The 25,649-nt window shown below is 42.8% G+C and overlaps 2 protein-coding genes across 5 annotated transcripts in view; one reads left to right on the forward strand and one right to left on the reverse strand.

The window, feature by feature from the left end:
- Positions 1 to 1,682, reverse strand: part of necab1 (N-terminal EF-hand calcium binding protein 1) — a 36,146-nt gene extending 34,464 nt beyond the window's left edge. Inside the window, exon 1 of the mRNA XM_064348154.1 lies at positions 1,446 to 1,682. Within this exon, the coding sequence (XP_064204224.1) occupies positions 1,446 to 1,532 (87 nt within the window). The 5' untranslated portion in view covers positions 1,533 to 1,682. The remainder of the gene's footprint in view (positions 1 to 1,445) is intronic.
- A 5,480-nt stretch (positions 1,683 to 7,162) lies between these two features.
- On the forward strand, positions 7,163 to 25,499 carry tmem64 (transmembrane protein 64). 4 transcript variants are annotated; one of them, XM_064348153.1, is made up of 3 exons: positions 7,163 to 8,428; positions 20,185 to 20,340; positions 21,704 to 25,499. In XM_064348153.1, exons 1-3 carry the CDS (start codon positions 8,189 to 8,191, stop codon positions 21,887 to 21,889), a joined length of 582 nt encoding a protein of 193 aa, XP_064204223.1. In that variant the 5' UTR covers positions 7,163 to 8,188; the 3' UTR covers positions 21,890 to 25,499. The 4 variants fall into 4 exon arrangements, with proteins under 4 accessions (XP_064204223.1, XP_064204221.1, XP_064204222.1 ...); XM_064348150.1 differs by having other exon boundaries at positions 7,164 to 8,899; XM_064348151.1 differs by lacking the exons at positions 20,185 to 20,340; positions 21,704 to 25,499 and adding an exon at positions 13,939 to 17,245 and having other exon boundaries at positions 7,163 to 8,899.
- Positions 25,500 to 25,649: the final 150 nt, after the last annotated feature.

A 25,649-nucleotide genomic window follows, 5' to 3' on the forward strand; every position in this document is an offset into this window, starting at 1 on the left:
CGAAGCGCCATGACTAAGGTCCAAACATTATAATTATGATAGGATTGCCATTCTCAAACCAGTGGCTATCCAACTATTAGACTAATATAGGGGAGCGATAGTGCCAGCATGCATTAAATCTCATTAAAAAAAATACCCCTATTCCCAAAGAAGAGAGAACACAGCAACTACATTTCCATATCAGCAGTGCATTTTGATATTTTTAAAAGGCTGAAAATAGCCAATAATGTAACCCACATTGGCCTGATATTCACACATTTGCTGGTAATAAATATAATTTGGATGTTTATGTTGGACAGGGGTTAAGATATGAATAGGGGATTTGAGATGTACGACAATCAATGAAGATTTCTCTCGAGAATGCTGGTTTATTGCATTCATATATCATAGTAATGTCAGAAGACCAATATTTGCGCGTAACTGGTTCAGCAAATAGGCTACACATGTTAAAAGTGCAATCTACATTGAATTCCATATCAGCGATCAAAGCAACTAAAACATTAAAAGCACTATTAACCAAAATGTTCACAAAGTAATACCTGACGCACAATTGTAAGTGTTGCCATTATATTATTATTCTAGTTAACAACATTATCATAGAGTATTCGCTGTTTATATGCAATCGTACATGTGTATAGGCGGGAAATGACTGCGTTAAGTTCGAAGTATCATTTCCGAGGAGGTGAAACGGATAGTATTCAGAGTAGTCAAATAGCAGGCAGAAATGAAAGGTCAGTACTGTCAAATTAAGTCAGCATTCCAAGAGCGTGAATGATTGAGCGGAATCGCCTCATTTCTTAATTTCACGTTTTCCAAAATTTTCACCAGCCAGAAGGCTACATTCTCAGATTTTTAACTAGATTGAATCTATTTCGCGGTTTGTTTGTTTGCGTCTTGCATATTCATGTCAATTGCAGATATCCATGAAAATCAAATCGACGGTCCGTTTCTTATAAATAATATCACGGTCTCGCGCAGCCCATCTGTTGCTCTCTGTGCTTCAGTAAAAGCCCGTTTGCAATGAAATTTGCGACATTAGCGATAAAGCTGAAACAGTTACGCATTTCCGAAATAGTAAAGCCAATCACAACTACTACAATTATAGGTAGTCTACATACCCTATACTAAAACGGAATTTAGACTACACTTAAGTTATTACTTAATCCTCCCCAATGTCTATCGAAATTAATAGATAATGCGGTAGCCTACTATAACGTGTTTCGTTAATTAAATACAACAATTTTCTAAAGTAGGCAACGGTATGTATTGTAATGCCTCAAAGTTCCTGAAACTGAATTCGCTACAGCAATTGTGTACAAGTTCTATTTAATTTATTTGAAAACATAATGTTACTTCCATGCGAGCGCAACCCATCAGAAACAGTTAAATATGTAATTTTACACAGCATTCGTGTATTAACCGAATTTTCCATAAATTTCACTTACATCCAGAAATATTGACATTCCTTTCTTTAACTCCATTGGGGATCTTGCTTCGTCTGAGGGAGATTGTACTTCTTCCGAGCAATCCATGTCTTCCTCGAACAAACTAATGCGAATGTGTTTAATCTTAATTCCGTGCACTGAGCTAAAAGGGCTATTTAATAAAATGGCATAAAACGTGAGTGCTGCGCAGTGGGGCGCGTCTTAACTCGTTCGATACAACTATATGCGAAGCGCGCCCCTTGTGACAAAAACGGGTAGGACACTTGTTTAAAACAAGTCGTCAAACGGTCCTGCAATTTTTTGTCTGAACCTCACCAGCATGGTTGTCTTTTTCACCACATGTTATGGTCACTCAGGCCGCGAAACGAAGTCTTAAGTCTTGGACCAAGCGATGTCCTTGGCATTAAGATAAGGGAAATTAAATATCGAAAGCAGCACAGTTATTTCCACGGAGACCAATTAGTGAAACAAGGGAAAAGAAACTTGTTTCATAAAACGTATGTCGTGTGTGAGTCAGTAGGCAACATGTTTCCATGCTAGTCTTACTCAGAGAGGGAATTCTAATCAGGGAATATATTATCACAAACATATGGTGGCGATCAAGAACAGACATGAAAAGAAATTGCAGTTTTTTCAAATTTACAGATCACACGATTAATTTGACTAATTGAATCTAACGGAATTATTATAACAATTTGTATAAATGTGTATTATTATGCAGCACTGAGGCAGTAATTAATGTCGCAGAGCGCTATTAATAAGTTTCGATTGATCTGTTTCTGCATGGCAAATGATTATCTTTGGAGTTGGGCCCAAAGGGTTCTTTGATGATAAGGAGTGATATTGTTTCACAATGCACGGCAGTGAAATTGCAGTGGTGTAGTATTAGAGAACTGGCATCGCAACTGAATAGTAGCAGGTTTGATTCCCTGTTAGCTGCCATTGCAGACCCTCTGGATACGAGCAATTGCTGGATATCAAAATGCAAATTGATGGATTTGTTACAGATCAAACGTAATTCAAAGTGACTTTAGCCATCACTTCATGTTATGAAAATGCTCAATGACTTGCTTTATTATGTCAGTTATTTAGTTATTTATAAGATTGTCCCAGTGGGTTCATACACAGTAAAATGTTGTTTGTTAAATAAACTCTTACAGAGTGCATATGGTCCCAATTGGACTCATATGCACTCTGTTAGAGTTGAATTAACACTGGGCATTTTGCAGTGTGTGTTTAGATAATATAGATCTATAAATTAGATTTTCATTATTAAAATTATATCAAATGAATGTAATTTATGAGCCATTCATTAACACCTTTTTATATGTATATACATAATTTTCAATTTATGTCATCTCAGACATAAAGCTGTTTCTGGGTATGTATTTTAACATTATCCTTGCTATTTTTTTATTTTGTTTTATATGCTTGTTTGGGGAAAGATTACAAATTAAAGTTAAACACTGACGTAATACATCAGACACACAACGGACAATAAATGAATGAATAAATAAGTAAATAAATAATAAATAAAATCTACAATCTAAAGGTAAATTTAAAGAGATACACTTATTAATTAAATCATTACTGTGCAATTAAATTAATAACGGTATAAATCAATCAGTTGTTGGATAATTCATACTATTTTATTGTTGGGAAATCCAGACACCTTACTTGTCTTTTCAGAGAAATAAATTGAGATGTTGCGCCATCTAGTGGAGACAAGGGGCAATAGCAAAACCAAGCATCAATCAATCACGCATGCGAACGCGATAACAAGGTACAGACTGGTGACAAATCAAAGGAAACCCTGAATAAATTAGTGGAAAAACATAATACATGATACAATTCAGCAATTAACTTCCTATCATGCTCTGTGGCATATACAGAAATGTTGAGCAGGGCAACAGGCCCAGATGACCTTGATTTTGGATTGAAATGGCAAGAGGAAAATATTTAAGTGACTTTGAAACAGGGTTTCAATAGGAACAGTGCCTAAGTGACATCTGCATTTAGATCTACGGGAAAGACATCAGTAAATGTTGTAAATTGTGTAGCGTGCATTTAATGACTGTGATGCTCAAGCGTTAGTGCAATATGTAAGGAAAAACAGAAGGAAATTGAGAATTTCAATGCAGGACCTGATCACACTGTCAGCAAGAACAGTCCATTGACAACTACATAGTAAGAAATGTTATAGTGGGGCTGCAGTGCATAAAACTCTCATTACATGTGAGAGTTCAGTGGTGCAAAAAGCATAGGCACTGATCTACAGAGATGTGGAAAATACTGATATGGTCAGAGAAGTCATCCTACACCATATTCTCGACAAGTGGGCGAATGCATGTGTGGCATACACCAAGAGAACGGTACAAGCCTGAATACTTGCCCCTACAGTGAGGGAGTCCGGTGGCTCTGTTATGTTGTGGGGGGGATTCTCCTGACATGGTTTGGGTCCACCTAGAGCAGTGGTCTCCAACCCTGGTCACTGGAGAGCTACAGGGTCTGCTGGTTTTTGTTTTCACCTGAAAATCAGCACCCAATTGAGACCCAAGACACCAGGTGAGTTGAGTGAACTGTGTAATCAACTGCTCTAATTGATTCATGAAGTGCAGAGTCACTATGAAAACCAACAGACCCTGTAGCTCTCCAGGACCAGGGTTGGAGACCACTGACTTAGAGGGAAGGGTCCCTGCAAATCAATACAAAATTATTGTGATCACCTTTATCCTATGATTAAACATTTCTATCCTGATGGGACTGGTCTCTTCCAGGATGACAATGCCCCCATCCACGGGGCACGAGGGGTCACTGAACAGTTTGATGAGTATGAAAATGATGTGAATCATATGCTATGGCCTTCAGTCACCAGATCTCAACCCAATTGAGCACCTATGGGAGATTTTGAACCAACGTTTTAGACAGTGCTCTCCACCACCATCATCAAACCACCAAATGAGGGAATATCTTTTGTAAGAATGGTGTTCCATCCTTTCAGTAGAGTTCCAACTTGTAGAATCTATGCCAAGGTGCATTGTTCTGGCAGCTCGTGGTGGCCCAACACCGTACTAAGACACTTTATGTTGGTTTTTCCTTTAATTTGTCACCTGTCTGTATATAATATAACATTAAATTACAGGCATTTGGCAGACACTCTTATCCAGAGTGACGTACAACAAAGTGTATAACCATAACCAGGAACGAAGTGTGTTGAAAACCCTAGAGGGAAGTACAGTTCCAAGTGTGGGGAACGACCGCGTAGTTTAACTTGGACCCTATAGGTTCATCTGATTAACACAAACAAAAAACAAAAACAGCAACAAAGGTATATAAGGTATATTTAGAGTAAATTATTTAAAATTTAGAACTAATATAAACACGTATTGATTCATTTATTTAATGTTACATGCAATTATTTCATTTTACTTTAAAAGACTGAATGGCAGTGACTGAATTTATTCTGTGTACCCTTTCCATCAATCTTACTTTAGTCTGATAGGCAATAAATAGCAATTTCTCAACTTTATTTCACATAGTAAGCTCTGATAACATGCATTGCATGATTAGAAAGTGTAATCTTGTCCATTTTCTTCTGATTTGTCAGAGAACAATCTGATAATGTGTGACACATGATAAACTTTCATGTAATCAGTTGTGAAGATTGGCATGTAGGAACACAAAGTGTTTGCGTGATCAGAGTAGAATGAGTGGGATAGTAAGCTAACTCAAGGACGCGTGCTCCATGCTCCCAGAATGGTCACGTATGATCTGACTACAGTTCCACATGTCACTATGGATTAAACTGAGTGACACATCTGACTTAATGCTCAAGGAAAGCAGGCCACCTTACTAGCAGTGTAAAAACTGGAAGATACCCTTTTCTTTTCTTTTTTTAGTCTAAATGTAACGTCTCACAGTTTAATAGTTACCCTGCATCCAAGGAGGAGTAATGCTTTATCAAGTAATGAGGGGGTCCCCACTTACCCACCAGCCCAGATCCTGACTTAGGGGTATTAGCAGATTTCCCTGTTTTCTACATTAAAGGAAAAGGCTCCATTGTCCAGCCCTGGTATTGTTTTCACAGTTACATAGTTCTTCCTTTTTTTTTTACATGGGACCCTGTTCATTCACCAGAGAGATGACACAGCATTCAAGATAAGAACATGTGAAGACCACATGTGCAAGGTGCATCACGTCCAGTGCTCTAACCTGCAGACTGGACTTTCTGACACCCCCATCGCCCAGATGGAGGTGATTAAGCTGAGGTACACCAGCTGCAAGGGACTCCGGAACATTCCCCCCCCAAGAAAGGGTAAGCAATGAGCAACTGGTCCCATGCGGATAGTAAATATCTTGTGATGACTTTCCCCGCCCTGGCTGGCTTAGACACATGACTCATTCCCCATTTTCCCTCAGCAGCTGTGCTTCAAACAGAAGGCAGCAGCAGGAAGCATGTCCGCTGAAGGTGTGTGTTTAATAAGAGCAAGCGCACAAATACATTCCATATCGTGCTCCTAAACGCCATCTCTTCACACACTCATTATTGATTACTCCCAGGCATTATCATCATCATCTAATTACCTCATCATTAGGTGGTGACCTCTATTTGATGGATGTCAGTGTGCACTACAGTATACAACATCATTCCAGTGCTGATCAGGGAAACTGAGAGTGAATTTACTATACTACATACAGGGCTCTCCCAGGACAGTAATGCCAAAGAACACCATGTACTCTTTGCAAGCCGCAAACTACTACCCTGGGAGCAGAGGCATGCAGGGGCAATATTAAATTCAATTACACGGTGTTTAACTTTTATAACACTTCGTACAATTTTGCTACAAATATTTTTGACGTGCTGGGTACCTCCAGTCAGACTCTCTTATCATAATCTGCATGTTTTTACCTCATCTTTAGATAGGGCTTGATTATAGTTCTATGCAAAACCACAAAACCAACGGCTGAGGGATGCAAACTGGAAAACGTTTTCTTTTTTTTTACCTTACATCATGCCTGTCCTACTGCTTCTGTTCCTGGACATGCAAATGGTGATGATTTGACGAAGATTCTCTTTTGAATGGCATGTTTTCACACCTGGTATTAAAATGAATCAATTAGAACACATACACACTAACCCAAACAGAAATATAAATGACACCGTATGCGGTTACATTGAGTTCACCAACACTTAAGGAGCAAATCAGTTAAAGAAATTATTCTGGACAAGGGACAGCTGTTATGGTTCAGATGGAGCCCAGTGGTCCATATGTTCAATTTCAATATATTACTTTCAACTCAGGTCAGATGTCTGTTGCAATTGACAAAACACCACGGATGTCTTTTGATTCCAATCAGCGCACAATAAGATCAAATATGTACAATTTTCTGTGACATAATTGTACTAACAGTACAAATTACTGTATGCTATATGAGAATAGTGTTTAATTGCCAACTCCACTTTGCCACTGCTGGTAGCCTTACTGTTGACAAGTTACCCGTTTTCACTGAATATGTAAATTAGCAAATGTCCTCCCTAACTTATCATCGTCTTTATGGAGGCCTGGTGTGTTCCTTATTAAATTGTTAACTGTTAATACATTTTATTGCAATAATATATGTGGACAGACTGACATAAATACCTCAATCTATGAAATGTAATGTGGTCAATCTCGCGATGCACACCATCGCGTGAATTTAAGCTGTCGTCACATGGGTTGTGCACTTGGCATTCTGGGAAAATAAACACTGCTTTCAATAACAGCATCGACAGCATTTGCTTCAGTTGGCGAAGTGAGAATTAGAGCTCCGTTAGGTAGCTGGTTTAAAAACCAAGCATACAAACTTCAGTGCAGAGTCATTCTTCTTGAACCGATGAAATCGCAGTAGTTAGTTAGCTAGCTAGCTAGCTCGTGCAATGACAGAAACGCTAAATTGGATAGCACGACTTGCAGCAGGCGGGTGAAGAGTGGAGAGCACAGCAATGATTTAGCTGGGTAGCTAGCTAATGCAACACGGCCAGGAACCGTAAAAGTTACAGCATTGCTTTGATTCGTTGTCAGCTATTGTAGATTAATCACTGGCAATATATAGATCCTTAAACATAACTAGCGTTAGCTGTCAATTCGTGTTGACCAACTAGTAAACGGCTTCCGATGATACCAGTGCTTTCTATTGCGATGTTAACTGAGAATATGGCATTTTTTTCAACGTCGGATAACAAGCCAGCAAATCAATACCACAAATCCTTGAACTGGCATGATTCTAGACTGGTGTACCCAAGATAAATTCAACCATTTCATATTCAGGATGAATCCCTGTGATTGAAACAGGGAGCGGGTCAATATATTGAGAATTGATTTTGTTGACTAAGCTATCTGGATAATCGTCTCGTTGTGCGGCGATTAGCTAGCTAGTGTTTTTCTTGGATTGCTAGTTGGCTAAGAATGAAACATTTTGCAATCTCATAATCTTATAGATTTTTATTTAGACAAGGCAACTTGAATTATTTTGAAATCTCTGTTATCATTTTTGTCATGATTCCAGCCAGTGCGGCGTCAGATGGAAGCTAGCTTGAATCGTGGCTGGCTAGCCGGTAGTTATACAAATGCAACGAATGAAGGAAAATAAATAACTGCATACTGAACATTCAGATAAAGGACCGTTTGATACGTAACTTGATTTAAAAAATTGTTTAAAAAAAAAAAACTTGCCCGACGTCAGGACCTCCTGAAAGGGCAATTATGTGGAACTCGGGATCTACAACGCTGCAATTCTTTGTCAAAGTCCTGAAACATACGGCTGGAAGAGGGCACATTCAGCTGAGTCGCTGGCTACAGAGATCATCCCAGGAATCCATGGACTGTGATAAAATTGATATACTAATTTGCAACGCGTTTGATGAGCGAGGCGCAGGTGGAAAGTTGGATGTGGACCTGGAGAGTGACATCAACAACGAAACGGGGATCTCTTTCCTCGGGGACGTAAGACATCCGTGCTGTATCACCACCTGTTGTTTCAAAAGTGCTGTACTGGTGTGCATTTTGACGGCGGTCTGCTTCTCGTCGGTGGCCCTTGTCCGCCAGTACCTCAAGGACCTTCTTATTTGGGTAGAGAGTTTGGACAGCCTGGTCGGAGCTCTGCTCTTTATCGTTGGGCTGATTTTAGTATCCTTTCCTTGCGGGTGGGGATATATAGTACTCAACGTGGCTGCTGGATACCTGTATGGGTTCGTATTGGGCATGGGACTGGTGATGGTTGGGGTACTGATTGGGACCTTCATCGCTCATGAGGTCTGCAAGCGGGTATTGACTGACTGGGTTTTAACCAAGATTGGAAACAGCGAACAGCTGAGTGCTGTCATAAGGGTTGTGGAGGGAGGAAGTGGACTTAAAATTGTGGCCTTAGCAAGACTCACACCAATACCCTTTGGACTCCAAAACGCAGTGTTTTCGGTGAGTAGCAAGTCCAATAAGTGGAACTATTAACACTTTGTTCATAGTTGAATATTCCACATTGTAATTGTCATATGTTTTGCCAGATCAAGATCTTTATTCAAAAATCTTTAAATTTTTGAATGACATCCAGATGATTGACCTTGACTTTCTTAGGTTGAGCAAGGGGGCATGGAGTCAGTTTGGAACAAGATTTGACTGTATCAGGTTACAAGTCTGGTATAAGCGCTTCCTGTATTGCCCATGACCTGGGCAGGGTTTTTCCTTTCACATAATGTCTGCTGACATAGGCTCCAGCCCCCCCCCCCCCCCACACCTCCCCGATCCTGACCTGGAGCAAGCAGTTTATGAAAATAGATGGATGAATTCACATATTGCCCGTCCCAAGTGGAAATTGCCACACATCTTTTCTAGCCATTACGTAGCTTTAAAAATGGTTTTACTTCAAACCCCCCTGCACAACTGTAGATGAAGTAGATGGGACAATGCAGTATGTGTAATAATTGAGCACTAATCAGTAAAACATTGGCCTTGCAGGATTCATTTTGGATTAGCTGTGGCCATGTGACCAGTCATGTAATCACCACACCTGTAACTGCGTACCTTCTTTGATTTATGTTTATGATAAATATTTACATTTCCACGCAATGCATAGGAAACACATTTGACGTGCTGCCATGGCTGTAAATTAAGTGAATGTCATGCTCAAACGCAGCCTAATCATAGTCATCTGAACGGTTTATTATTTTTAATTTACACCAGCCAAACTCACAAGCACAACTATTGAGACTCTGTATGTATCTAGACTCCTCTAGACTCATGCTCGCTGCTGAGTAATCAAGTCAGCCAGTTGAAATATTTTAATATACAAATAAAATCTGACACTTTTTTCCATCGTGTGCTGAGCTGCATGTTCCATGAATGTGAAAATGTGGTTTTGCTGTTTGCATTTATGCTGTAATGTAGGGAGGTATCAGCATTGGTGTCGACCAATATGCCCAGGCAAATATTGGTTACTGGTAATAGCCCCAGAATCACCATATCCTGCATACCTACCTTAAAGGCGTACAGAACATTTTTTTAACTGGAGCATGTTCAGTAAACTGCAGTTGGTATGAGCACCTTAGTTGGTTAAAATATTGCATATTTTGAATATCATAAATATTGACTATTTCTTTTCACAATAAACTGGAGTATTAAATCCAGACAGATCTCATCAACAAGAAACTGTAGATTTTGTCTTGGATAAAATGTGCCCAATAGTGTAACCATATAAAACCTGGCTGATAATGGGATTGGCAGTTCGCCGATATAGTGGGAGAGTTATCTCTCCAAGGTGTGTGCTGCTTACCTCAGAAAATAACGTTCTACCTTTGAGATTTGAACCTCATGTCATCTCTCTTATCCCTTATCGTAAATGTAATAGTGGGCACCTGTCCATTATCTCACGCTATGTGGAAGGGGCGTGCCTGTTTTTCTGTGGTGTCACTCTCAATGCCCTTTCCGTCTTCATTCAGGTAACTCTTATCTCCCGTTGCTCTGTTGCAGCAAGTTGAAAACGTGGGCAAGAGTTAAGTTCCCCAAACCGGGTAATAGAAGTTATGTAATGCAGTGGCGCCGTCTACTCTGAGAGACACTGTTGGGCTGAAGAGTGTACTTTAGTAATTGGGCACCATTTGGTACATGCCTACAGGCCTCGTTCTCCCAGGACTAGGAGGATCAGCTGTCCGCTTTGTGTTCGTGCTGCACTTTCTAGGAAGGGTGACGAGAGATCCACGTACAGATCACTACATTTCCCATGACCGCACCCTGTAATTAAGCTGGAAAGGGCAGGTATCACTTCGACTGGTTGCGTGTTCAAGCTGCTTATGTACAGTTTTTCGGAGGGACTGCCACCTAGTCATAACACCTGCGAGTTACATGTCATTGTCATGCCGTCATAGTCATGCTGTCTGTCATTGCGGACATCTTCATGACAGGCTAATATATAGTGTCCGTGTTGCTAATGTATGGCAGTTAGCCTCTTTTAGTCTAGTAGGTGCAGGTCAGTACTTAGAATTTTATAATTTTGTTTTTCAGTAGACAAATGTCTGTGATAGATTGTCGGCTTGTCCAATACATACTGGGATAGGCTCCAGCACCGCCCACGACTCTGCCCAGGATAAGCAGCTATAGATAATGGATGGATGGAGCAGACAAATGTAATATTTTCAAAAAGCCAGACCTTAATATCGCCTAAATAGCTAGCAAGCTCTCTAGACGTCTTAATTAAATAAGTAATGGTATATTTTTCCTCAAAAGATCAGTTCCTCAAATGTGGAATAACGGGGTGTGGAATACTTGTAAAGATACTGTAGTCCTGAAAGACTAGTACAAACTAACCCTGCAGGCACCACCCTATGTCTTCAAAGCAGCAGATTAGTTTACCATATACTGAAAGAAAATGCCAAAAGATGCCTTGAGACCTTTCAGGGAAAAGTTGGGTTTCTTCTGCTTGTGTTCATTTTGTGATGAATACTGTGTCTGTGTGCCATCGCTGGAAGGAATCTGCATGATATCAGCAATCTTCTGGGTCACAAGAATTTTGTGGAAAATAAGAGATTTAAAACATTGCTTTCATATCAAATGTAGAGAGATACGGAGAGAGGAGAGAGAGAGAAGGAGAGAGTGAGAGAACTGTAATATAAGACAACTCCTTTATCCTTGTTTATTCCGTGTCCCTACAAAATTTCATCAATTAAATCTTAAGTGTAGGAATAAAATTCAAAATAAATATATGAATAAAATGGCAATATGCCCCCTCAAACTCACTTTCATGTTGTCAAATCAGCCGTGTTCCTTATGCATGCATGCGAAAGGACCTTTAAGTCCTCCAAAGGGGAAAATTCCCCTTTTATGGCAAAGGTATGCCTTTAACTCTGAACTATTTGCCTGATGTTTTCACTATGAAGCCTTATGCTCCAGGGGGAACTGAGATGTCAACATTGCCCTCAGAAGCGAGGGGGGCGTTTTGTCTGGCTGTCCGGTGGTAAATTGGCGGCGCTTTGCTTTTGGGGCTCCGTTGGAGCGCGGCGCACTAAGGAACGAGCCGATCCTAAGCGCGACGCTGGAATCCCAATGTCGCTGATGACAGCGGGGAACGGGATCAGCTGCACCGTCACTCGTCATACCAGTTCACAGCGCTGACGCGCTGCTCCCAGAGACCAGAACATTCTGTCACTAACAGTCACAGCAGCGTTCCATCGTCGTGGGATGGCACAGTAATTTCAACGTTGAGGGAAAACTGGTTGCTCATTAGATACTAAAGCATATTTTTGTCTGCATCTGTGAGAAGAGCGGGAATATAGGCTGTCTGCTGTCATTGCTATGAATTGTGTAACGCACCAAAACGTTTAAAAAAAAAAAAAAGTCGTTTCCGATGGCAACATTAACGTTTTGTGAAGATGTGTTACGGATCGATAATGACAACTGTTTTTTCAGCCTTCGTGTTTAGCAAAAACAAGCTGAGCAAGAAAAGCTTGCGACGTGCCATTGAATAATTCGCGGTTCCATGGGCCGCGTTTTTTTCCAGGAAAACCTGACACGGGGCCCAGCCCATGTGCAGTTGCGGTGCGTATGACTGTCTCTGGTGTACAGCCACGCACAGAATCCGCCCGCTAAGGCTGTCAAAAGTGCCATGAAATTGAGTTTGAATATTAGTTTTTGTAATTAGTAAGAGTTTGAATATATTCGAATATCATTTGCCTATAATTCACAAAAATAAGCTGCTTATTGTCGGGCGCAATATGCACGTGACGCTCCCTCTAAAGTGGCCTACGCGTTATTTTCCACGAGCGGGCAGTAGAATAGAGGACATCGGTGAATTTGAATACGAGGTTACTACATCTGGGGCCTCATTTATAAAACGTATTCTAGATCAACTGTGTGGCGCGTGTGTAGAAAATCACGTCAAAGTGGTGATTTATAAAATTTCAACATGACTCGATTTGACCGTGGAAACGGTCGTGGCTCTACATCTGGGCTTCACTTGACGTACGCACGCAAGTTCATTTTATAAATGAGCCCCCTGCAGTTTCTATAGCCTAATGCGCAAATTAATAAAGCACTTTCTCGTAGATGTGATTTGCCAAAAATCGGCATTTATTAATCATAGGGAAATGACTGTTTATAGGAAATCCCTGTTTATTTCTTAACACAAAAACTATTCAACGCATACGAGCCTAAACAACAAATTACCTCTAGTTAACTTTCATACCCATTATCAAGATTTCAGAAAAGAGGAAACATAGCCTGCCATGGGAACATTATTTAGCCTAATTTGTTAGCTGACCAGATCTGTTGAAAAAAATGAAACAAGAGACTGGCTCGCGAGGCTAGCTGACCAGTAACGTTAGGTGTCCATGGAGCTGAAAGTATCACCAGAGGTTATTGGCAAGGAAAACGAGACGATCAACTTGCCCTGGGTCCAGGGCAGAACGTTTTTTGTTGACAGAGGAAGTAACGTTAGCACAGGAAATGAACTTTGCGTGCCTGAACATGATTCGCCGCATGACATTAAAGCCTGCATGTTAATTACAATACGCGGGATCCAATACGAATATTCGAATGCTCACATTTAGGTTCGAACTTTAAAAAAAGAAAGATATTCGAATAGTTTTCGAACTTCGAATATTTTTTTGACAGCCCTACCGCCCGCATATACAGTACACTCACAATTAAAATTCTACTGAGAAGTGTCAGACTGTACGACACGCGTGAAGCGACTCCCAGGGGGAAACGGAGCTGTGCCCTGGCCTCTCGTGCGATTCCTCGGCCTCAAGGCGCCGGCCCTCCAGCAGGCTTGAGCATTTTCGCGAGGCCTAAGGACAAATTGCAGATTTGTTGAAGCGAGAACATTAGCGCCATCGGTCCAGGATCGCATTTGTGCCGTTGCCGTTGTTTGATAACGGAGGCCGGTGGCTCTGACAGCCCGCGTATGGCTCCAGCGTGATTACTCTTACCGTCACGCTGTTTGCATAATGGATTCGCTGCACTTTCAGCAGGTGAAGTACGCCCCAGCGAAGTGCACCCTCTGGCATTTGGAGAGGACACCGCCTTCGTCAACCGGCACCTTTCTGAACGATGAGAGGGACGCGATACGAAAGCCTCGTCGCCGAGCCCCTGAAATGTTTTGTGTCAGGCCCACGTTTTTACGTTTTTAGCGTACTGTAAACGTTTTGCTGCATTATGCAATCTCTGTTTGTGGTTTACCTTGTGCCATTTTCCCAGCTAGATTTTTTTGCTGCAGTTTCATTAAAATGCACAGCGGCTTACAACCCACTTTTACCTTCTTGCGTGTTTTTTTAGCCAGCACGTTGACATCAGCCAGCTTTACCTCAGTTTGCGTAGGCTGCTACTTGGAACACAAGCACCAGATTGAAACCTTCCAGAAAGTACAAAATAAGGATTAAAGAAGTTATTTTGACAACTGGCAAGTTGGAAATCTTTTGGTATTTCATTGTCAAGTTTCTAAAATGTCGATATATTATATTTGAAAGCCTAGTACATGGGCTCTCTGTCAGACCAGGGAGTCTCCCTCGTTGTGTTGGGTTAGTTACCACAAACATCAAACAATTTGACGGCATTGCCTTTGACAGTATTTGACGATGGCTTTTCTTTCCACTGGCAGAAAAGAGACGGGATTAACAGTCCTGAGAGTCATCGCTAGCATCTCCACAGATTCTCATTCTTCTCATGAAGCCAGTTAATAATAATAAGCGAGGTTCTCTCTCATTCTCTCCGAGTTTCGGTTTCAGCCCTGGGGCAATTTTCAGGCAAAGCCCGTTTTTGTGCTTCCACGTTTACAGCCTACCCGATAGCATAAAACGTGCTGGTAATCTCACCTTTGTATCTCCGTTTTTATAACCAGCACGAAGGTGTGACCCGTGGGCACGACAGCCACGTCGGTGGGTAATGTCCAGACTGCTTTCAGTAAGCACATTCTGTGTGAGTACCTACATTTTACTGTAGCCTGAACTTATTTCAGCTGAAGCAGAAATAATGGATAATGAAGCACTGCGGTATCTTTTATTAAGGATAACCCAAAATGCTTGGACTGCAAAATGGGGCTGGTCCTATATCCTGTAATACTGTATACCACACTCTATAAAAGTACCAGTGGTGTTATTTCAATAGCATCCAAGCCAGTTTTTAGTGCACCATTTTATAATTTTATCACCATTTTAGAAGCGTTCCTTTAAATCGCATTTGTTTGTAAAGCACTACCACCATTTACAAATATAACATTGTGATGCATACGGGTGATGACGTGGCATCTAATTACTATTAATATGTTAGAAGTGATCCTGTTGGCTAGCGGATTAGACAGGAGTAATGCGACAAAATGGAGGCCCAAGATTTGGTTGCTTAAAAAAAGGGACGGCTTCAGTGTGGCAGAAAATTTGCTGTACGCCACATAAAGAAAAGCCCCAAGAACCTGCTGACTTCTGCGACAGCAGAAGAAGGATACACGTTAAACTTCTGAGTGTGTCTTCCTGCTCATTCCGAAGAGCAGAAAAATAAAATGTCAGGAAAATAGAGTTTTAAAAGGAACAAACCTGCGGCTCAGCGTAACTGGGATTGGGATATGTACCGTGGGCCAAGCTTGCGTGAAGTCTGCCAGGCAGTGAGCAGAACAAACCCAACTCGACTTGCCAGGAAGGGGAATGCAGTTTGAAGCAACATGTCAGCAGCGAGTCTCACCGTGAAGCTGTCTCGCCCATTAAATACATTCAAATTCCGAGCACCGGTAGGAACTTTTGTGCTTGCAGGCAGGTAGGCCGCGTGCCTGCTCTGTACACAGCTGGGTGTGCCGCTGCTTGCTGCGGGTTTTCAGATGTGCCCATTCAAACACTCTGGGGCATGCATGATTAAATCCAGACCATGCCAGTGCTGGCTTTGGCCAATGCCCCAGAGGGTGACGCGTGACTCGCGATTGCGTCACCCAGGTTTCGGGAGGGTTCAGTCAGTTGGAGGCCCACGTTTCATGGTTGTCTAGCGACCCCCCCACCCCCCCTCCCCTGCTGGTTGATCGGGAGCCCTCCACTGCATGCCAGTGCTGCATATGAGATGTCTTCCTCTGACTCATCACTGTGTGAGCTTGGCTCTGGGCTGCGGTGTGAAAAGAAGCATCTGGTTACGCCACGTGTTTCGTCGGAGAACTGCAGATGTCTTCACTCTGCCGAATCAGCCACAAATAGTTAATAGGATATTACAAATTAGGATGGGAATTGGACACGCTCACCCCATATTATTATTTTTTAAAGATTTATAGCTTAATAGCACAGTATTTATCACTGATGATGGTGTGAAAATCTGGATAGCGCCCAACACTACTGCAAGGCTAGCAGAACGATCTCTTGGCAGCCGTTGACGGGCAAAGCACATAATTGTGACCTGGACGACATAAAGTGTCATTATATACTAAATGAATATTCCTGTCCCCTCCCCGTCTTCGGAGAACTGTGTAATGAAACAGAAGTGGGTCATGAATCTTTTGACTAGAGAATCAACATTTAAACGTGCAGCGTTTTGGTTTAATAATTAGCTAGTAAAATCTGTTTTGTTTCCACCTTGCCCCCCCCCCCCCCCCCAGGTCATGAGCCCTTCGTTCCAAAGTAAAACGTGGCGGTACACCGTAGCAGGCATGCGTTACATCTCCAAGGAAAAAAAGAGATACCCTTAGGTGCACAGCGCTGAATGCTCCCAAACATGTTTACAAGTGCAATCGTTGCCGACTTCAGCTGTGCGATCGCACAGTGGTTCTTTTCTTTAGGCTTTCAGTAAAATGTTGCTTGTAGTGTTTAACCAGCTTTTCCACATCAGGCTGCTTCAGACCCCCCAGCACCTGTCAAATTTTTTGAGATATGTGCCGCCTTCTCTGTCCTGTCACCCCAGAGGAACCAAGATGAGCTTTAAAAATCAGCACAGCCTGTACGTCCCGTGGCGCAGAGTAGCGTCAGCTTCTGGAATGCTGCGGAAGGAACAGGACACCGCTCCATCAGTCAGGTCACGCTTGGAGCCGGTGCAGATGTAATGAAAGCCGGAACGCGCGGCCTCGGGCATCGTTCCAGAATATTCCATAAACGCTCCATTAGGTTCAGAGGGTGACTGAGAATGAGAATTATTTGCTGCAGGAATAATGCCCGTTCCCTGCTCCGTGGACCATTGGCTGGATACCCCTGTGCTGTGGATGCATTAAATAACAGAAGATACCTGCCTTGCATTCCAAGGGGGTATACACCATGCCAGAAAAATGCGTCCCAGAACATTATGCAGCTGTTGGACCGGTATTTGCTTCTTTCCTGTTCCCTTCCCGTAGTCCACCCCCCACCCCCCCCCCCCCCCCCCCCCGCCCTCACTCCACTTTTTAAAAAATCTAGTTGCATATAAGCACATATTTCCAATTGGATCCACGGGAATTATAATTTGTAAAGCTCTTTACACTACTTTGAGTTTCTTTGAAATTATGTAAACTGATGGATTTTTCCCCGGTTAGTAAACAACACGTGGGGCTGCAGTATCTATAGTATGAACCGTAATGTTGCTAATCTGTGCCTGGTATGAGTTAAACATTTACCAAAAGAGATGTAGACATGCATTTTGCACTTGGTAGTGAGTGAGAGACTTTTGCAACACCACACAATTCTCACCCACACAAAAAAAAGGGCCATTTTTTCAAAGGCTGACGAGAATTCAACGCGTGGAAAAACATACAGACAGATAACCCTGTGGGGGATGTTAGCGTTCGTCAGCCTCGCTGAGAACATCCGCATTGCTGAAGTGTTTTTGCCCTAAATGCTGGATTGCGCTCTCGGGCCTGCGCACCCGACGGGTGACATCCTGCCTCCGTTCTCTGAGAAACATCGCCTGCCACGTGCTGTGCTAACACCTCTAGCGCCTGCTCGCTTTGTCTGTAGCCCGTCGTCTTCAGCACGACTCCCGGCTAAATAGATTTCCCTCCGCCCCAAAAGATTTTTCAGTATTTGGTTGATTATTCCTATAAGCAACACACTATACTTTTGTATTCGTTGTTTTTTCTTTTAAATGTCGAAGTGACATACAGCCGACTCTCGTTTCGCCTCGGGAGCTGGCCCTCCCCCCCTCCCCCGCATAGCCTGTGTATGTAGAGCAGAGCAGGGAGGACAGTGCCTGAACGAGAACATAATTAGGACAGTCATGCAAATGTATCTGTGCCAGGTAACAAAATATTTTACGTTTTTCAAAATCTTTAAAATTTTGCCATTGCTATGCATTGTTTCTTCAAAAGAACGTTTCCTCTACCCTAACCAAGACTGCAAAGTTGTCAACATTATTTGGATTAATGTAAGCTAGCATTTAGGAAGCATTCACCCAGCTAACGTTAGCCTAGATAGTTAATGAAAACGTGAACTTTTCACTTTTGGCAGAGATGCATATAGAAAAATTCTTGTATAAAAACAGAAGGCTAGAAGAGGAGGAGGGAAAAACTGCACCACAGATAGGTTGCTATTAAAATTACTGTTACAGTTAACAGTTAGGCCTACTTACTTTAATTGATATTGATGAAAATGAGGGCATTTTGGATATCAGGCACCAATGACTTTAAAGGGGAATTTCACTTTGTAGCACTTCTGGGGTCATTTTCACACCTACCCGGGCTAGGTTTGTGTGCACCCCAGACTGTTTTTAGGTTGCTTGCTTCAATATTTAGATATACCCGTGTAAGCAACCCCCCCACCCCCCCCTTGGCTTCTCATGACTGATATTGTCCTTCTAACAAATGTGTCACCCTTCATTCTTCGATTAGTTGTTTCATTATGTTAATATTTTACGCTGTTTTGTTGCTTTCCTTTACAAATGCAGGAAGCAGACCCAGGCAGTTTAGTGTCGAACTCGAGGATGCATATCATTGTGCGACTTCTTATGTGGGCGTACCTGCAGACAATAACATTAGGTTGGTCGTACAAATAGTGATGTATTACTACTAGCTAGCGAAACCGAAAATGTCCGAGGACTAAATAAATGGATAGTGGCAACCCTATAACAATAACCAGCAAGCTGTCTAACTGTTACCGTAGACATCCTATGTATCACAGACAGACGCGATAGCGTTAGCCAGACCGCTTAGTACCTACCTCGAGCGGTTTGACCAACGATGGGAAAATGGTGGGTACAGCTCCAGGCTTCAGATGGTCACCTTGGTAGTCGGTGGCTTCAAAGAGGTCGCTGCATGCCCTTAGTCCTCGTTTGCGAACTTCTTCGGCTGTTATGTTGGGGTGTCTGATTACATCCAGCCATGTCTTTCAAGGCAAGTTTAATGGGGGAATTATAACAACCGGGTACAATGCACCTCATTATTACACCGATATCGCATCAAACAAAAGCTAGCAGATGATTCGATTTCAATTTCAACGCTAAGTTGACCGAATGTTTCGCTTCGCTTCTTCTTACCGTGAAACGAAATCGAAGAAGAAGAAATAACCGGAAACCGTACTACTATGTGGACTTGCGCTAAAAAAATAGGTATTTGTTTCTAACGTTAGACATTTAAAATAAAATAACTAATCAAGAAATGAAGGGCGACACATTCATTAGAAGGACAATATCAGTCATGAGAAGCAGGGATGTGTGTTTACAATGAGTCCAACGTGGAGTTTGATGTTGAATGGGCTTCTATTGGATGGGGGTTTGCTTACACAGGTATATCTAAATATCTAAATATTGAAGCAAGCAACCTAAAAACGATCTGGGGTGCACACAAAAGCCCGGGTAGGTGTGAAAATGACCCCAGAAGTGTTATAAAGTGAAATTCCCCTTTAAAGCCCCTGACTTATGTTTAGAATTTGTATCCTCCCCTAGGCCATTACTGCGAAAATAGTTTGGGTTCCTTTTGCATTCTGTTCATTCTCGCCAGTTCAACTAGATGCCAAAAGTGCCGTACAGATTTCATTTTCATCTGGAGATATGGCCAAAGTAAAAATAAATACATAAATAAAATTGCACTCACGCGAAATATAAAGTGCCCGAACACAAAATGTGAACCTTGTCTGCACCATGAAATTTAATAACCTCTCCGTAGTTACAATACAATTTAATAAAAACAAACAAGATGTGTTCTGACAGATTGTTCCCCATGCTAGGAATCGATTTGGAATCGAGCACGTTGTGCGATCACTCGATCTTTGAAGTAATTGAAAATCACGATTCCTAGTTCTTTTTTTTTTGTGCACCTGAGAGTTTGCCAACCGATTGGTCCTTTCACGCAGATCACAGACGTGTCCTTGCCAAATTACCTTGTGGCTTCGTCGGTGGGTCTGCTGCCGACGCAGCTCCTCAACTCGTACCTGGGCACGACGCTCCGAACGATGGAGGACGTCATCGCAGAGCAGAGCGTCAGCGGCTACTTCGTGTTCAGCCTGCAGGTACGTTCCAGGTGGTCTCAACACAACCGGCCTTGGAAAGAACGTTCCAGAAAACTGGATGCTGGTCCTAGAATACCGTTGGCTGGACTCAGTCAACATTCATGCTTCGGTCTGAGTTTGAATAAATGCAAATCCTACTTTTAAAAATTCAACAGTGCGGCGAGTACATTTTTTTGTGATCACCAAACTCCTCAGACTAGATTTGTGAGGGAAAACATGCATACAAGCTTACTGAGTCAAACAAATTTTAAGAACAAATGTTGACTGAATCCAGACCTTCATCCTCTCCCTTTTCAACTTATTTTGGCTTGATCTCCTTCTTTGGCTGTTCTGTCCTTCTGGTGATTGCAGTGCTCTGTACATGCTTAAGAATTCAAAGAATATGGTTTTAAACAGAATTTGTTGTTCACCAGTGACGTATTCCAGCTTCATAATGTCTCTGGTCAGCTTGGCTTTGTGCTTCTTTGTACCACAAGGAGCATCAGTTTTAGAATGTGAGTCTTTGAGTCTTTGTGTGCCTAGCTAAAAAAGGGGAAACTTTTTTTTCAGGACTAAAAATATATCTTCTTGGTGTCTTTGTAGGTATTAAAAACATTTTGCTACCAGTGACAGTAGGCTTGGCAGTTTGGAAGGAATTTAATGTGGTTAAAGACTGGAATGTTCAGTTAGGAGGTGGACTGGTAAGATGAAAACCAGAGAAGTTAAATCCATCTGATCTCAACTGTAATTTCACAGTTACACACTACATGGTAGCTGTGGCATTTCAAAAGGCACTAACAGTGGTTTTCTGGGCGGGGATTACGCGAAGAAAGTGTTTGTTTGGGCACATCTTGTGCTTACAGAACATCCGAGTAAAGTCTAGTGCCTCGTTCCCAGGTTCTGTGACCTGGGAACGAGGAAATGGCGAGGCCACCATAGTGAGCAAATACTTATGGGGACGGGGTAGTGGGGCATTTTTCCACAGCTGCTGCCTGTGAGCCAGAGACTATTTTCCACATTATTGGCCACACTGTTCCACAGGAACGCGATGCGTATCTCTTGCTGATAGCCACTGATAGCCTGTGGCGTTTGGTGTGTTATTAGGAGGAAGTAATGCTGAGGCAAACCCAGTAAACCTGGCTGATTTAAAACCCGCCCCCACCCCTGGGAGGACGAGGCCTGTTGTGTCCCGGCTTCTCTGACACTTCATCATGTTAAGCTGAAGTCATAGATCATAGACTCGAGTCTGTAGCGTCTTGGCTTCAGCACCAAGCCCGTACTTGTGGTGAAACGCTGCGTTCTTAACACGAGCCAATGTTTTGTCTGCGTAACCTTTGGCAGCTAGCACCACGCTAAAAACCTTTCTCCCGCCCTCCCTCTGCAGATCGTCATCAGCATAGGCCTGATGTTCTACGTGGTCCACCGAGCGCAAGTGGAGCTGAACGCCGCCATCGCCGCCTGCCAGATGGAGCTGAAGACCTCGTACATGAACGGGAGCACCGCCAGCCACGGCGGCTCCACCTACTGCAGCAAGCGGACGGCGGCGGGGGGCGGGGTCAACGTGGTTTAGACCCTCCTGCTAAAATATACCGTTTTTTTTTGTCTCTCTCTCTCTCTCTTTTTCCCCCCTGGTCTTTTCCGTTTGCGGTCGTGTGGCACTGAACCGAGCTGCGCGCCGAGGCAGCGACATGCCAAACTCCCGAACGTGCGGAAGGGCTCTCTGGCAGTCCTGCGTGCCGTCGGCGCCCCGGCCGGTTCCACAGCCTCGGGGCAGGGGGGAGATTCGGCCGCTGATGCGCAGCCCCCCGCGAACTCTGACCCCTGACCCCGGCCGAGGCCCGTGCGTGGGAACACTGAGCCAGTACTTTATTAGGAATCTATTGGGAACCTTTTTAAAAACTGGTTTTGCGGTACATTTAACTGGGCTTTTTATTGCTTTGTACGTTTTTTTCCCCCCCTTGTAAGCGGTACTAATTATGATTTTTTATTTTGGTATGTCTGAAGTTCACAGCGGGCTGACAGGGTGTTTTCACGTCACAAACGCAAACCTGTACAGTTCAGGAGATGGAGTTCATCTTCGCCATAAAAAACGTCATCGCCTCATCGTGAGATAGCTCAGAATGCGTTTGAAGGGACAAAAGTGCTGTTCTCGGTACGCCAGGTCAATACAGTGGTAGTAATGCACAGAGGTACACTTTACCACAATTCACAAGCATCTTACTATATTTCTACAGTTTTTTCCCCTTTTGGAAAAAGCAAAGGAAATAAGGGCATTCTTTTTTTTAAAACACAAGGTACAGATACACTCGTGTTTAAGATGTTTTTTGAATTGGTTTGTTTTGAATAAGCTATTGGCGAGCGCAGCTGGACAGCTGTTCCAGCCGTGGGCGGGGCGCGATTGGCCGGTTCGAGTGGACGCGCCTCTGAGGAGATGGCGGCGGGGCCTCTGCGTTTCCTCTGGGGGGGGGCGCGCGTCCTTTAACTCGGTCGCCCGTCTTTTCGCTCTCGGCCGCCGTGACAACAGATGGAGGCAGACGGCAAACATTGTGCATGACACCCCCCCCCTCCCCCCTCCCCCTGCCAACATTCTGCCGGGAACCTTTAGTAAAATGTGATTAAATCCGGTGAAGAATTAGGGTCTTTATTGCTCACGCAATCTAAAATATCACTACTGACAGAGCAGATCGTCGTGGCCCAGCAATCAGTCTTTTTTATACGCGATCAATTTTCCCTCCCTCCCTAAAAAGAAAGACAGGGAATGATCTATCTTATTATGTTCTGAACGGTTATAATCGCGTTGTCATTTTTTTATTATTACGCTATCTTTCATTGTCCCATTTAGATGTGCTCTGAGTTGACTCCTAAGTGGCCTAGTTTCTGGAATGACTCCAAGCTGTTTACACTTGATTCCTAACCCTGATGTAACACAAATACCGTATAAAATCATTTTGTGGGAAGATATTTGAAAAGTACAGACTTCCTGTGAGCCAAAAATGGAATCCCATGTAGTTCTCATGTGAACACTACAGCATACTTTAACAGCTGGGTCATGCTGCTTGGACTGCACACGATAGGTGATAAGTACTGCTGAAACGGTGAACACATGTACTTTGTGCCAATGCAGAGTGATGCTGGTCATATAAAACCATCTTCACCTTTTCTGCTGGAAAGTGTTTGACTTCCTCCGATTATGCACTCGGGTTCTTGAGTTTCCAAAATGCTGGTCGTAACCCAGGTGACGCGGGTGTTCGGACGGTGATGTAAAAGCACACTGTGTTTAGGGGGCGCGGTCAGCCCAGGGGTCCGCCCCGTCCTCAGCCTTGACTGGTTTAAGGCGGCTCCTGCTGGAATTCTGCCGCTGGGCGGGGCTGTGGGGGTCTCCTGCGCTGCCCCGCCCAGTAGCCCTGCCTATCGCAGTGCATAGCAAGAGACCCTTCCCAGGTCTCCGAAGCCCGCTGCGTCTGAAGGGTTTCATTCCACCCCAAAACACACTGACCGTTCAGCTTACCTCAGTGCGCAGTCCTCATTTTGACCGGATTGCAGAGAGCGCTGGAAGTGTCAAACCTGCTGGATAGTCTTCCTTCAGAACCGGCGTCGCGTGGCGTCGCTGTACAGAACGGATAAGAGGTCACCAATGGCGATACGGCCACGCCCGAGTTCATATTAACACGAACGCGAATACAGAAAAGTGATATCACCACTGCTTTGGATTTAAACAGCCAGTTAGCCATTTGCTATTTTTGCTAGGGAAGAAACATTTTGACCATTTACGTCTGAAAAGGCATTCAATCCCACCCTTACAGCCTCGATAAAATTCGGCGAAAGGTTCGGCTTTCGGATCGGAGTTCTTGAGGTTTTAACAATGTGGCCCCTGGGTTTACACAAGGGAGAGGCTTTGTGTGCGCAGTAAACGGTACAGCCGTTTGTATGGCTTGACACAACTTCGTATCATGTTGATTATGTGTTTAAATATTGACAATCAGATGCGATGTGGTCACTGATGATGAGTTGGCTGTACAGTTTTTTGTACACATGTCTGCCGTATATATATATATATATATTCCTGTCTGCTGCTCTTCAGGTTTCTGTTTAAGGTTTGAATGATCAGTGCTGACACTGTTGACAAAGGGCTCCCATGAGAAATACTTTTTTTTTTCTTTTTGATGTTGATGAGATTTACATTTTAGTCAAAACTGACCAATTATTTTGCTGTGGTTTTATAAGCTAAAAAGCCAAGTAAAACGATTCTCTTAGAAAATATTAGGTAGTTTGAAACATTCCTTTTTTTGGGGGGGGTGGGGAGTATTTTTCCATGCCAACGTGTACCCTGAATCTGTTTTCTGTTACGGAAAGTAGATAGACCCAGAGAGTTCTGAATATAGCAATAATGTTTGAAAAACGAGAAAGATGACAAAAAAAACAACAACTGGATAATGTTTGAGCGTCCAACATTCCCTGGCTTTTTGATACAGTATTAACCTGCCTTCTTACCTCCAGCTGCCTCTGATATGTTGACAAAAGGACTACATACTGAACTGCTCTGTTCTTATTCTGGGCAGGCGTGACTTTGCAGTTACGATGAAGACGGGGAAGATCACTACGCTCTGCCGAGTTATGTCAGATGCAAAACAAATGTAATGAAAAGGGGGTATGAAAGGACGGATCATATAGACTTACTCATGATGTTGCTTTGAAAATGTAATAAGTTTTAAATAAAGGTCTGCACACCTTCTGTGGGTCCACACATCAAATGGCATTGCTCTCTATCTACAGACTCTACTTAACATAGACATATAGTTATGCAACTATGGAATTCAACTATGAAATCTGAGGGGAGAAGACGGGGGGGAGGGGTTTCACGAGTTTTGGATTAGTCCTGGCCTATGAAAAAAGAAAATCAACACATTCAGATCAAGATCACTGTTTATATATCTAGTTCAGGACGAGCCAGGGTCTGTGAAATCCTCTCCCTGGTCATATCAAGTGCATTATACATATACTGTATTTTGTAATACAGAGAATTTTACAGTGTGTAAATGAATATTTATCGCTGTAATATGCTTGTTCCGTGTTATTTATGGGAGAAAAAAAACATTGTCTTAAATGTAAAAGTTGTTAATTCCGCTCTGGGATGCAAAACAATTGTTAGGATGTAATAAAATTTTAAAAAGTGTAAACAAGTGCAAAACGATGGCTCTTTTTTACTGTACTGGACAAACGCAATGCTGGACCCTTGGGACAGTTTACACTTTGTTCAGCTGCAAGTCCCTTGTGCAACAATTGATTAAAAAAAAAAAGTTGGGCAAAACTGATCAGTACTGTAATGAGAG

The sequence above is a fragment of the Anguilla rostrata genome, chromosome 8 (assembly GCF_018555375.3).
Source record: "Anguilla rostrata isolate EN2019 chromosome 8, ASM1855537v3, whole genome shotgun sequence".
NCBI lineage: Eukaryota > Metazoa > Chordata > Actinopteri > Anguilliformes > Anguillidae > Anguilla > Anguilla rostrata.

What these genes read in the sequence shown, in the direction of transcription:
- tmem64 (XM_064348150.1), top strand. Translation starts at nt 8,189, where the DNA reads ATGTGGAACTCGGGATCTACAACGCTGCAATTCTTTGTCAAAGTCCTG. An exon ending in TCCAAAACGCAGTGTTTTCG is followed by an intron (nt 8,900 to 20,184) that starts GTGAGTAGCAAG and finishes CCTTTCACGCAG; the next exon opens with ATCACAGACGTGTCCTTGCC. An exon ending in ACTTCGTGTTCAGCCTGCAG is followed by an intron (nt 20,341 to 21,703) that starts GTACGTTCCAGG and finishes CTCCCTCTGCAG; the next exon opens with ATCGTCATCAGCATAGGCCT.